Source organism: Sceloporus undulatus, chromosome 4 (genome assembly GCF_019175285.1).
Source record: "Sceloporus undulatus isolate JIND9_A2432 ecotype Alabama chromosome 4, SceUnd_v1.1, whole genome shotgun sequence".
Lineage (NCBI taxonomy): Eukaryota > Metazoa > Chordata > Lepidosauria > Squamata > Phrynosomatidae > Sceloporus > Sceloporus undulatus.
The window spans coordinates 168,829,047-168,843,917 of NC_056525.1; the positions used below are offsets into that span (position 1 = coordinate 168,829,047).

The 14,871-nt window shown below is 43.0% G+C and overlaps 1 protein-coding gene across 1 annotated transcript in view; it reads left to right on the forward strand.

The window, feature by feature from the left end:
• Positions 1-368: 368 nt before the first annotated feature.
• The window catches only part of BMP6 (bone morphogenetic protein 6), a 127,578-nt gene continuing 113,075 nt past the window's right edge, over positions 369-14,871 (forward strand). The window contains exon 1 of the mRNA XM_042464663.1: positions 369-941. Coding sequence (XP_042320597.1) covers positions 563-941 — 379 coding nt within the window. The 5' untranslated portion in view covers positions 369-562. The remainder of the gene's footprint in view (positions 942-14,871) is intronic.

Consider the following 14,871-nt stretch of genomic DNA (forward strand, 5'->3'; position numbering starts at 1 on the left):
CACACCACCCCACATGGCTTTGCGTGTATGCTCAAAGCGCGTATAACGCAGGCACACTGTACCACTATGGCTCTCAAACTAATCATAATCACCACTTAAAATCCCTACATGGTTTGGGTCCAGGTTACCTACAGGACTGCCTTCTCCCATACAGTCTGCCTTGTCCACTCAGCTCCTCTGTTGGGTATTTAAGGAAGTCAGTCAGGACAAGACTGGCAACTGCCTGCTAGAGGACATTTTCTTCTGCCGCCCCTGGACTGTGGGACAATCTGCCGGAAACTGCCCAAATTTAAGACAGCAGTAAAGGATAGTTTCCTCCAGCAGGCTTATCCAGATTATTATAAATTGCAAATTTAATGATGTCTGGTGGTGGGCGCTGCTCTGGAGCTCCAGCCGGGGCTCCCCTTCCCCTGCCAACCCTTTGCCAGCCTCGGGGCTCCGGAGCCCTCTCGGAGAGGCCAGCCAAGAGCTCCCCATCCTCTCCACCTTCGCTTCTTCCTCCTCTGCTTCCCCGACGACGGGCTTCCTCTACCGCCGCCTCAAGTCCCACGAGAAAAGGGAGATGCAGAAGGAGATCCTCTCGGTGCTGGGCTTGCCTCACCGGCCCAGGCCAGCCCATGGCATCCGGACCCAGGGCGAGGAGGCTGGGGAGAAGGCCCCTTTCCCCAAGCAGCAACCCAGGCGGCGGCCGATGGGGGCTTCTCCTCCTCCTGCTGAGGCTCCGCCGGGGAGGCTCACCTCGGCTCCCCGCTTCATGCTGGAGCTTTACAAGACCCTCTCCAACGAGGAGGAGGAGGAGGAGGAGGAGGGGAAGGGGCTCCCCACTCCGGTGCAGACCCTCCTCAGCCCCCCGCAGGGTCCTTCTTCGCCAGCCCTGGCCAGCTCCCAGGACAGCGCCTTCCTCAGCGACGCCGACATGGTCATGAGCTTCGTCAACTTGGGTAAGTCCTGCTCTTCCTTGGAGGAGCCGCCGCAGGGTGGAGCCTTCCTCCCAGGAGCAGCAGCCGCCTCCTCGGGATAGTACCACCCGGCAGGGCTGAGCAAAGGCAGCCTGGAGTAGAGCCTTCTCCCAGCCCTGAGGAGCACACTCTCTCAGCCTCAGAGGGATGACCCTAAAGGCGGAGTTGTTGCATGGTTGAGAGGCGGTTAGCCTTTGCCTCCCCCGAGGCTGAGAGAGTGTGCCCACGCAAGGCTGCCTTGCTTGGCTTTCAGACTCGGTTGGGCTCCTTCGTTTCCGACCCTAAGGCAGACTCGTTTTGAGAGGGGACCGATGTGCTGCCATCCCCAAAATAGTTTAAAGTGCTGGTGTCCCAGGAAAGCAAGCCCATTTGCTAATGGTTATCACACACAAGAGCACAACAAGGGGTTCAAGGCACATTGTTTAGGGTCAGACCTGAATTTGGCTATCAAATGGGTGAAGACAAACCCCGCTGCTCACTTAGGATGTTATCAGACAAGGCAATTGGAAGTATAATCCAATGGCGATCCGAACGCAATCATGGGGTTTAATGTTATTGCGTGATAGACTACCTCAGGCAATGGGAAGGCAGTCCGAGTGCAGTTGTGGGGTTTCACGTTAGAGGTGATGACGCGCAATTTCGGGCAATGGCAACCTAATTTTGGGCATGGGTCAGTTCAAAAGCAATTTGAATTCACGTAAATTCGCTAAATTCTGGCCCCACTTTCATTTGAAACTAAGAGAAATTCCTCCCATGTGATAAACTCCTTAGAAACACTTTTCTGCGCATGTGCCAAACTGTCATTTCCACAAGTGCCCCCCCCTCCAATGCTCCAGAGAGGGAGGGGAAACCAGGGAGGGAAGCCTCTTTGCCCCCAAAGCCTCAAAAGCTGTGTCAGAGGAAGGCAGACAAATTCCATAAAATCACAAAGACACACACATACACACACACACACAAGAAAGAGAGAGAAAGGAGGGGGCTGGGTCCATAAGCCTGCCTGATTCCACACAGGTCTGACACTCCCTAATGCCCTCCTTTTCCAGGACATGTCCTCTATTTCTCCCTCCATTTCTTCAGGAGGAATGCCAAAACATCCTCCCTCTGCCTTCTCCCTTAATTGGAGCCTGCAAAGAGGAGGAAAAGCAGCTGGGTGAGGCTAAAGAGGGGAGTGTGCGTGTGTAGCCCTTTAAGCATTCTCCCTCTTTGGCACTGCAAGGCACCCTGGGAAACGAGGGCATCTGGAGGATTGCATTTTCAGATGGCTGGCATTACACAAAGAGAGTGAATTTGCAAGCAGAATGGACATGCAAAGCCGGTAGTTTTGCAAATTTGTTCATTTCTTGATTCACCTCACATTCTCCCTGGATTCTGTCCTGATTGTGTGCAGCATTATGTGGAAAGCAGCTGCGAACTTGTCCCTTGCATTGCCCCCACTTTAACCTTCCAATTTTCTCCGTGTGAAAAAGTCCCTAACAAGGTTGGTTCAGAGGGGGTTTGTCTTTGCTTTCCTCTGAGGCTGAGAATATGTGCCTGCACACCACCTTGTTTGGGACATAGGGGGAAAATCCACATGGCATCCAGACTTAGCCGTTGGGTACCTTCAAGTTGTTTTTGACTTAATGACAAAAATCCACATGACTTTGCTGTGGTGCACCTTCAATTCATTTCCGATTTATGGTGACCCTAAGGCGAACTTGCTAAGGGGTTTTCTTTGTAAGGTTGGTCCAGACGGGGGCTGCTTTTGCCTCCCTCTGAGGCTGAGAGAGTGTGTCTATGCGCTGCCTTGCTCAGAGCAGGGGAGAGAAATCTTGGCATTCAGACTTTGCTGTTGTGTGCCTTCAGGTTCTTTCCAACTTATGGTGACCCTAAGAGCAAGCATGGTATTGTGGTTTGAGCATTGGACTATGGCTCTGGAGACCAGGTTTTGAATCCCAGGGTGACCATGGAAAGCCAGTGAGTGACCTTGGGCAAGTCACACTCTCTCAGCCTCAGAGGATGGCCTGCCAAAAAAAATCCTCTGAAGAAACCTGCCAAGAAAACTTCATGACAGGTTTGCCGTAGGGTTGACATATGTCAGAAACTACTTGAAGGCACACAACAACTATGGGGTTAGCAGCGTTTGACCGGTAAAGTTCAAACAGTGGGTGTCAGTGGCTGAGTTGGGATTCCAACCTTGGTCTTCAGAGACCTAGTGCCACTCTGAGATTGATGCTACTTTCAGTGAGGTTGCATAACCTGCATGCTATTTTATGAACCTGGCAGGTGCAAGGTAAAGTGAGGGAATATCATGTGCACAAGATAGCCCCTATTGTTGTTACTGCCATGCTCTTCTTCTCTTTTAAGATAAATTTCTTATTTCGGCAACCATGAGATGCCCATCTAGTGCAGGAAAGGCAGAAAAAGTGTATTTATGGGTTCAGGCTAAGTATCTGTTCAAGTATTTATAAATGGACCGCTGTTCTCAAAAGTAGAAGGAAACTTTGGCTCCTCTTTCTCCACTATCTGCATTATATAACAGACTCCTTTCAAATCAGAGCTTAGTTTAGAAGTGACACTGTATATTAGTGTTCAGGAGTTTGCATATTTCATACTTCCTTGACTAGATAATTTGAAAATTGTTTTGCTTGTGCAAGACCCCATGTTTAATCTGTGATATCTCAAATAATTCCAGAAGGACCAGGGTTGGTTATTAGTTCTCAGTTCCATTTTTGCTCAAACGTTCAAAGACCTCAGAATCACTCAACTGAATAAAGATGTAAACGTTTATGCCTCTGCATCATATCCTAAGGTTGTCTCTCTAGCCTCTGGAGGAAAACAACACCAGTGTTCACTCAGTGCCTCTATGGACTATAGATTATCACTATGTGCTCTGCATCATTTTTTAACACCCCCCCCCCCCCCCCCATTTTAAGTTACTCCAAATGACTGTCTGTGCTTCTTGTAATTTGCTGGTGTTCAGTTCCATGTACCACCCATGGTACTGACCATGGTACTGTTTACATGCTACTTTAGCTGGCTTGGGATATCTAACTGATTTTAAAGTTCTACCTAGGGCCTGTATCCTTCAATATATATTGCTTTTATGCCTTGATCATGTGAACAAATCCAAGACTAAGGAGGGAAAGTAAACTGGAAGAAATAGCTGTGCACTTTGCACTGCAGTCCTATGCACCACTTATCTGAGAGTCAGGTCTACTGTCATGGGCACCTTACGCACAAGGAATTATTTCTGAGTAAACATACATATAATTATTTTGTTAAGTTCTTAATTATGAAACAAGTGATAAATATTCCTTATATCACTAACTGTGTTTTAAACATGTGAAGCTACTCTGTATTATCAAACAATATCTTGTCCAGTACTTTCTGTCTTGTCTTAATCATGTCTTTTTAGGATTTTAAATTGAAATCTTTCTCCACTTTGTTAAATTCAGTCTGTTTACTACCAGGAGTTTAATCTAGGGACTTCTGTATGCAAAACACATGCTCTATCACCAAATTATGATCCTTTTCAAGGTACCTTTTCTTCTGCGTAATTCATGAGTTGGTATATTCTAGACCACTTTATACCTTCAAATGTCTTGATTTATGTTGAATACTAAAAATGTCAGTGATGGTGAGTTCATGTGATTACACTCTGACATACTGTCTAGGAAACTAGGGCCTGTCTTTCCTGTGTATAGATAGACACACACTAGCAGCCCATTGCTGTGCATCTATCCCCAATACAGATGAGTCGCTTGGAGTTGTTGTTTCAGTAAGCATGTGGGTGCTTTAGGTGTAGATGCAAACTTTAATTAAATGTAAGCAGACTTTAAAGTTATGCTTTTGGAAGGGGTTGGGTAACAACAAAACACAGAATGTGCTGGTTTTTCTCTTCTCCAGACAGTGGCCATTCTTCCCCAGAAAGAGAGATTATAGTTTAGTAACTTCAGACTACACTACATTGCTCCGCCATTCCAAAAGATTGCAGTTGCTTATAACTGATTCATACATTGCAGAGAAGTAGATAGCAAATCAGAATCTATGGCCTGTTCCAGACTGCCAAAATAAAGCTGCTTCGGGTCTCTTTGGAGGTATGCTGTTTAAATGATGCATGCATCCTAAGAATCCGGAAGCTGCACCAAAGCTGCACTCCAGTGCTTAGGAATGGAATGTGGATTTGGCGCGACCTCCAAACTCTTAGGACCCAGGCGTCATTTAAATAGCATACCTCCAAAGAGACCCAAAGCAGCTTTATTTTGGCAGTCTGTAAAAGGCCTAAGAACACAAAATGATGTGTGCTTCTCTACAGAGGCAAATTTTGGAAGAAGCTCCACTGAAAAATGTTAGGGGCATCTGGGATGTTTGTGTGTGTGCATCTGGTTGGGAAGCTTTGGCAAACCCCAGCACAGGACTATTTTGTTGTTGCAATTTCAAAATTCCTTTATTACAGATTAGTACTTAGATCCAGTGACATGTGGTGGCTCCCAATTCAGTCAGGCAGTGAATCAATTCTGCATTTTAATCTGGTGTACATAAGAGAGCTATTGGAAGTGCTAGCTTTATCAGTAATAGGTTTAGCACCTTAGATAAAGTTTCACTAAAGGCTGGAGGTGATTTATTGACCCACCCGCATGGGAGCCACCAGCCACCAAAGGTTGGGTCCTTTTACGTAAAGTCTCAGAGAGCTTGTCCAGCCATGTCTAGTAATGTGCACTGGGACTTTCAGTTACTGTACTGATTTGTGTAGCCTTGATGCATTTCAGTGTTTCAGGCCATGCTTGTCCTTCTCAGTCAGTGTGAAAGGGGTACAGATCCAGAAATGAATACACAGTATGCAGTTCCTGCATTCAGAGGGTTTTTTTTTTAAGTGGGAGGGTTGTGTATAGAAGTACCTGGTTTTGCTAGGCACATTTGTTACTCTGTGAATAAAATCTTCTCTGGAAAAAATTCCAGTGTGTTTAAAATCTGCCCCCATGTATATGGAATGTGCTTAATCTGGATGAAAGTATATTGCACAATTGTGATTCTTATCTTAATGAATGATGCAGAGTTGAATGAAAGTTATCCTTGATCTGTTCTCTAAGAAATTGTGACTGACAGCTGGAATGTACTGAAAAGATGAGTGTACAAGCAGAAATTAATAAAGCAAACTTGATTAAAATGTGTATTTGTTAAAAAAGAGAGAGATAATTATAGTTGAAGTGTATTGTAGGAACACACTCTTTACTGCCAAGATATATTTGAGAGAGATGAAATAATGAAAATTAACTTCAACATCCAGAGTGAAATTGTGAGATCTTGAGAACACTTTGCTATGAGGGTTTCATCTTTGTGATTTAAAAAAAATCAACCCCAGATGTTTTGATAAATGAAGATGATTACTAGTTTAAGTAGCAGAACCATGATAACAATGCAGGAAATGGGTTTTTTAAAAAAATGATTGTGGTGTTGAAATACTCTGGTGAACATTCCTCAAACTTCCAAATCTGGCCAGTGGTATGTTCGCAGCAATTAACAGAACACCCCCAATTGGCAACAGAAGTATGAGAATGAGGGTGAATGTTGTGTTAAGACATGTTTAAAGAAGGCTCTTAATCTGAGTGTTATTAACTCATATGGAATATATTGGTTCAAAACACTGTATCAACTGTGAAACATCATGGGGTGATTTTTACTATTCTGCCTATGATATCTTACTCTCTCTCAAAATGTAACACGGAAAGCAAATTAGCTGTGTGGTTGCATTCCACTCTAGTTGCACAACCTTCCCTTGATAAGGGAAGGGACACACCTTTGAGGGGTGTAATTCCAGATTTTGAGGAACTATAATCAGATGAAATGAAGAAGGAGAGTGACTGATAGTTTTGCAAGGTCAGCAATATATTCATCGCAAACACTTTTTCCATACAACTGGAGAGGAGACCGTACACATGGACATCACCAGCTAGCCAATAGAAAAAGCAGATAGACCACATAATTGAGAGCAAGATGGGGGAGCTCTATTCTCATGGCAAAAACCAGAACAGTGCAGACTTAGGCACAGACAATTAACTACTGATATAAAAAAGAATAAAACTAAGGCATGACTGACTAGAAGAGATGATAATGCTTGGAAAGGTAGAAAGCAGTAGGAAGAGAGCAAGCCCACATACCAGATGGATAGACCTAAGGGGGCCTTGGCCCTGAGTCTGCAGGACCTGAGGAGAGCTGTTGAATATAGGGTGCCTTGAGAGTATCTCATTTACAGGCTCACCATGAGTCAAGGTCGATCGGAAGGCAATTTTCAATATTAATCATCTGGGAGCATAATAATCACTAAAACTGAGTACAACAGTTTTATTTTGGAATATTTAGGATTAACCTATGAAGCGTGAGTGTGCAGTTTTTTTTAAAATGTGACTGTCATGTGCTATATAATGTGCAAGTTATATGTTCTACTATATATATGAATATTTGTTGTTGGTGTTAACTGTCCTCAAGTTGACTTCAACTCATGGTGACCTTGTGGATGTGACATCTCCAACCCCTCTATGTTCAACCTCTTTGCTCAGGTCCTGCTGGCCCAGGCCTTTGTCTTCCCTGATCAAGTCTAACCATCTGCATGTGGTTGTCCTCTTTCTAGTGCCTTCTACCTTTCCTGACATCATTATCTTTTCTAATAATTCATTTTTCCTCATGATGTGGCCAAAGTACAACAGCCTCAATTTAGTCATCTTGGCTTGATCTATTCTAGAACCTATTTGTTTGTCTTCTTAACCATTCACAGCATTCTCAGCACTATTCTTCAGAACCACATCCCAAATGAGTTTATTTTCTTCCTATAAGCATTTTTCACTGTCTAACTTTTGCATTTGTACATGATGAAGGGGAATACAGTGACTTGGACTGTCCACACTTTAGTATTCAGAGTTATGCCTTTACACTTTACGATCTTGTCCAGTTCTTTCATATTTGCCCTTCCCAATCCTAGTCTTCTTCTAATTTCTTGACTGCTGTCTCCATTCTTCTCAATATTTGAGTTAAGATGTATTAACTCTTTGACTATTTCAGTTTTCCTCATTGTCTAGGGTGAATTCTTGTAGATCTTCTGTGGTCATAATTTTTGTTTTTATAAATACAGTCACCACTCCAACTCACAGGGGATCCATTTGGACCACCCCCCCCCCCCGCGAGTTAGGAGACTTGTAGATAATCAAGCTCCATTGAAATGAATGGGGCTCACTCCTGTGTGCAACCATAGGGGATGCACTGCAGGAGTACGCACCATTCACCTCAATGGCAGGTTGCCCCTCCGCGGATCGTCAAATCTGCCAATTTCAAGTCTGCGGACTTGGAGTGGCGATTACAAAATTAGTGTTTTTAGTATGAAAATCTAGTACAGGTAAACCAACTTGCTTATAAGAATAGCCACTCATTAGCTATGTTTGGGCATCATGATAAGATACAATTTTTGAAAATTTTGGCTTATTAGAAATAAGGACATACTGATGCTACTTGGCAGAAAAGGGTAAACAGCAGTAAGAACAACAAAGAACCTTCTGTTCATAGTTGGATTACCATGTTGTCCAAACTGGCACTTTGGCTTTTCTTTGTTCAAACAAGCCAGAAAATTAAAGTGGCTTGTTGGTCATCTATTTTTCTCACACATTAGGAACAAGACAAACCACAGTGACAGGTTTGGATGTCATGATAAGCACACAACAGACAGAAGACTTGCAGGTTGTTGAGGAGTGATTTGGCATCATGTAGCAGCACTCTGTTTATAAATAATAAATCAGGATTCCTGGTTTACTGAAATGCACAAACCCACCTATTGTGTTGAACCATCAAGCTAGCCAGAGGTCCTGAATAATCAAATGTTGTCTGCAGCTCACTTTTTTTCCCTATGGGGGAAGTTTAGCCTTTAATTTTCATTTTAAAAAGTGAATTATTTCACTTCAAATTATTTCAAAATTCAGAACTTTCCAAAAGGCCAAGTACCTTTCCACTGCTATTCTTCTCTTCTCTGTTAGGTTATTCTGAAACTGATTTGTTTTATCAAACTTACTAAGCAGGAGAGTGAGAACTGATTGGTATGATTGGATTAATACTTTTAAAGCACACATGTGTGAGGTGACAGTAAAAGGAATGATGTATAATTTTACACCTGGGCTTGCAGGATCTGAGCAGGGCAGTTGATGACTGGGGCTCATGGAGGTTTCTCATTCATAGGATCACTATAAAGTCAAGGCTGACTTGATGAAGAGCAACAATAACAAATAAGAACAGCAGTAAGAACAACAAAGAACAACAATCACAAGTAAGACTAGGAACTGAAGCTTAGTACCGAAAGTACAGTCTAGTTTAGTTTATCTGACCTGTACTGAAGAAGTATCATGACCTCTCTGTAAAGAAATAGATATCTCATTTACATTCTGTAATTTCAATTATCCAACAATATCATGTCTCAAATTGGATGCAAAATAGATAGGAATAAGTTTCCATAGTACAGTATTCACAGATATTGGTAGTGTATTCTTTTGCTCATAATAGTGATTAATAATACTTTAAAAGGGCTGCACATAGAGAGCTGGCATGGTTTAGTGGTTTGAGTATTGGATTATGGCTCTGGAGACCAGGGCTTGATTCCTCAGTTGGTCATGAAACCCACTGGGTGACCTCAGCCAAGTCACACTCTATCAGCCTCAGGGGAAGGCAATGGCAAACCTTCTCTGAAGAAATCTTGCCAACCCATGATATGTTTGCCTTAGGGTTGCCACAAGTCTGAAATGACTTGAAGACCTACAACAACAACAACAACAACAACAACAACAACAATGGATACCAATTAAAAGTGAATACAAGATATTGCACATTGACTAAATGACTTTGCAAGAAAGCTATTTTTAATCTTTTTCTTTGTTTGTTTGGTGCCATTTACTAATTCACAGGGGTCAGCAATTGTTGATTCCAGATACTCACAATTAGCTGTTTATAGTGTAGAGAAAATCTTTGAAGGACCAGCATGAAATATTTTGATTACAGTTGACCAGGTTCCTGGGATTCTTCTTTCTTGGTGCTTATTTATGTCTACAAACATTTTAGAACTGGGATTTTAGCATTTCACATATTATTCTGTGGCAAACCTGAGTTGGCTGCCAAGTGAAGATTTAACTGGGAGCTACAGCCAGAGTAGAAACACATTAGGAATATATACAGCAAGTCAACATAGAGTTTGAGCAGCTGTAAAAACTCATCCACGTGGTGTTAGTGAGGGGTTCCTTTGATGTAGCTTTTCAGGAGTAATGATTAAATGCTGCATTTTCTCTGATTCTTTGGAAGTAAAAAATGAAATATTGTTATGTCAGTTCTAAGCTTCTTCAGTAATCTAAGTATTAGAGAGAGATTGCTTTTTATTGTTGGTGTGTAAAAATCTAAGATGCAAGGGATGTCCTCAACAAGCTGCCCCACATAGCCATGCATGCAAAAATACTTATCTTGTCAGCCTCACTATTATAGTTGCTCAGTTGTAAAGGGGTTAGATACTCTGTTTACTCAAAGGCGAGAGAGTGACATAATGTCTATTGAAGCAAAGACATCAAGGATTTACAGAGTACAGAGCAAAAGCTTTCAGACACATGGGGTTGTTTATATTTTATTACAGAGGAGAAGAGGACATATAAAACTGTAGAAGACACATCTATGGACCATTTAATTTGGATATTGCCACTCTTTGAAACTGACACATGATGGCAGATCCTTGGCTCCCACGCCCTACATTGAGAGCATGTGTGGTGTAGTATTAAGATTTGTGAATTGGCTTGTAGTGTACATCTTAGTTTCTTTTCTTTTCTTTTCTTGTTCCAAAATAAGCACATGGAGGTTCAAATGTAAGCACATGTTTGTTGTTGCTGTGTGCCTTCAAGTAATTTCTAACTTCTGGCCACCTCAAGATGAACCTATCGTAGAGTTTACTTGGTAGAATTTGTTCAGAAAAGATTTGCCGTTGCCTTCCTCTGAGGCTGAGAGAGTGTGCCTAAACCTCCCCCTGGCAGCTTATCCTCAACCCCTGTGCAAGAGCAAGAGTTCAAAACAAAACAAAAGCAACAAAACAACCATTGATGCCAATTGAGTTTTTTCTCTTTTGTTCTTGTTCTTTTGTGCTTCTGATCTTCAGCTCAGCTGGTAGAACAGCAGCTTGTTACAATTTCCAATTTGTTGCTACAACTTGAAAAGAGGGTTGTTGTGAGTTTTTTTTTTAATAGCCAGCTTCCCCTTTCCCTCCCAGTCACTTCAGTGCCAGGGCTCACTCTCCACTCTCTTCTACATCCACATTCTGGCTAAAGGCAAGTAAACTAGTAAAATATTTCCCTATCCCATCCTGGGGTTTGTAGTTTGGTGAGCCACCTGAGTTCTCTGACAGACTACTTCACCAAACTACAGTACAAATCCCAGGATTCCACAGGATTTGAGGTGTTAAACTGTCGTACTTCTGCAGTGTGGATATATCTACATTGAGAAGGAATAATCTCATTTCACCTTGCTCTGGAAATAGTCCATTTAGCTTAGGAAAATATGACCCAGAAATCTTAAGGCCTGGGACAATTCCAAACTGACAACTCTCACCTCAGCTACTTCAGGCTTCAGTATTTAATAAGGGTAAATGGGTTGCTGGGTGCTCTTTGGCCAATCACTATCTCTTGGTCTAACCTATCCTGATATATTACAGGATTAAGTGAGTGAGGGGGTATTGAGGAAGATGGCATTAGGGGAGATATTACCCATGTTTTTCTAGGGATCCTTCCTATGGTTCTGGCTGGCAAGGAATTTAGGCACCTGGTTTGAATGTGCGCCCCCCCCCAAATGATAGTGCACACAATTTTGAAAAATCTCATCACGACCCCTCCATCTACATATCTCTTCCTTCTTTCCATCTCCAGACAAGTGTCATCTCTTTCTTCTATGGCAGATTCAAAATTCTGGAGTTTCACAGCTGCAAAGATGGAGGAGGAAGATGTGGTCCATGGTCTGAGCAGAAAGGGATGCCTCACCCCAAAATGGCAGGTGAAGCATCCCTCCTCTTGCTTGGATCACATGACACTCATGTAAAGGAAATATCTGTTTTATTATTTCTTTGTTTGTTTATTATATTTACATTCTGCCTTTCCTCTGGTGAGCTCAAAGCAACATATATGGCTGCATCTATATTGCCGAATTAATGCAGTTTGATAGCACTTTAACTGCCTTGGCTCAATGCTATGGAATTCTGGGATTTGTAGTCTTAAATTCTCTGTCAGAGAACTCTGGTGCCATAACGAACTACAAACCCCAAGTTTCCATAGAATGAAACCATTATAGTTAAAATGGTATCAAACTGCATTAATTCTGCAGAGTGGCAACAGCCTATGACTTGCCTTCTGCCCCCATCTTGATGAACCCAGCAACCTATGAGATAGATCAGGCTGAGAGAAATTAGCTTGGCCACATTCTCACACTAAGTTTCATAGTTTAGCTGAAGTTTGAACCTAGACCTCACAAGTCCTATTCCACCACTTTTGCCATAACAGTTGTGTACATGTCTAGGCTTCAGTGTACAAGAACCTTTTAAAAAGTTAAGTTAAAAGGAGGTATGAGAAGGAGGGGGGAGTTAACGCTATGCTTGAATAAGGCCTTCATTTTCTTTGTTTGTGATAGGAGGGAAAGGAAGAAGGGAGGAAGTCTTGACCAGATGAGCAGAATCTGGTCTTATCCACAAACATTCTTCACTCCACAAAACTAGACAGATATTTGATGTCTTAATTATTGGGGGTGGGAGGAAACCTTTTCATGTTACGTACTTCAAAGGAAATGAGCAGTGGTTGTAGAGGGAATGGTTTGTTTAAATTGTTTTTATAAACAACATAAAAACGAATAAACATTTGTGTCATGTCAGCATTTACTTTATATTCTGTAAGCTATGATGGCCATAATTCCCTTTTTTAATGTGTCTTTCTCCTCAACAGCAGTTCCATTTGGAAATGGAACAGAAGTAGAAATTCATATTTTGAAGTGGATTTTTATTTCCACATTGTGGGTATTGTTAAAATAAACCAATAAGAGTTGTTTAATACTAGGGAGGATACTTACAGTATAGGGATATCACTGTTTCAATCTGCTGCTTTAAATGATTAGACTGTTGAGTGTGAGGAGCCTTGACAGAAGAAGCAATCCAATCACACAGGTGTTTTTTATCCAGAGGCCAGCTGCTGGCAAAGCAGAATTTCCAGCTCTTCTCCTCCCTGAATGGGTCATCCTTTTCGCTGTTGGGAAAAAAACCTTCCACAGCAAGCAATAGAAGGCAAAACAATTAAGGTATGCTCTGCATGGTGTAGTGGTTTGAGCATCAGATTACGACTCTGGCGACCAAGGCCTCATTCCCACTGGCTTATAACGCAGATCAAGAATCGAATTAGGGGTGCATCGTTCTCATTTGAGTGCGCGTTTGATCCTCATTGCACCGATTTTGTTCCCATTGGAATTTGGATCTGATCCTCATGTATTCGATTTTTCCTTGGAAAACCTGAATCAGTGGTGGATAAACTGGCTTAAAAAGAGTGCACATTTTTAGAGGTTTTTTCTGTGTCTCCTGAGTCTAATTTGGGGCAAATGAATGGGAACGAAAGGGTGTCTGATTCGGGAACTTGGGGAAGGGAGGAGCAGTGCTCAAGGGGTTGGCCTGGGGGTGTCACCTGCTTGTTCTCTTTCCTGCATTATTGGCGCCATTTTCTTCCGTTTGCATAGCCTTTCACCCAGTGGAGTGGGAAGCAGGGTAAGGCGATCGTGCTACATTGACCTCCAAACGCAGTAAACACATTACGCCCCCTGCAACCTCCCCCCTGCTCCACATTCATAGACTGATGTTTGAGGAGACCCATTGAACACCATTTTAAACTATTCTTTTTTCTTTTTTTGTCCCTGCCTGAGCGCCTGAGCAGCAGATGGGCTTTTCATTACATGCCTGCTTGATCGTCCCCAGACAGCCCAGGGAGCAATAGGGGAAGCAAAGGGATTTGGTGGGAATAGAGGCTCCTTCTCTCTTCCAGAGGAACTATGGGAAGACACAGAAGAGCCTCAGATGCAAAGGGATTTGGGGCAAATAGAGGCTCCTTCTCTCTTTTCCAGAGGGAATCTGAGGAGACACAGAAGAGCCTCAGATGCAAAGGGATTTGGGGCAAATAGAGGCTCCTTCTCTCTTTTCCAGAGGGAGTCTGAGGAGACACAGAAGAGCCTGGACGCAAAGGGATTTGGGGCAAATAGAGGCTCCCGTTTCCTTTCCCGGAGGGGAAAAGTGCCTAAGCGACTGATTGGCTGTGACGTCAAGCGTTTAGGCACTTGATTGATAGCTGCTTTAAAAAAAGAGGTTCCAGAAGGGCAATGGGAATGGGGAGCAAAATAACCCGCTTCAAATTACCACAGGGTAATGAATGGGAATGAAAACAGGGGTAAAAAAACCCGGGTCTGTTTGCACCCGTTTTTAATGGGAACAATGGGTCAGATTCAATTACGTCTTGGGAAAAAATCTGAGTCAGAATCGCAGCAATATACGTCACGTTATATGCCCAGTGGGAATGGGGCCCAAGATGTGAATTCCATGAAGACATTCTTGGGCAAGTCAACAATCTCTCAGACTCAGAGGAAGGCAAAGGCAATGAAAAGCTTGTGATAGGTTCACCTTAGAGTCACCATAAGTCAGAAAGTGCTTAAAGGCACACAACAACCACAACTGTGGTTTAGCTAAGGGGGGTTACAGACCGCCATAAAGGACATCCTTAGGACATCCCATTTTGAAAAAGGGGCGTCTCTTCCAGACGCCCCTTACCCTATCATGGACAGAGTCCATGACAAATGGCGGCGGCTGTTCCACACGGCCGCCGCCATTTTGACGTAGCGGATGCTCTGTGTCCGCACA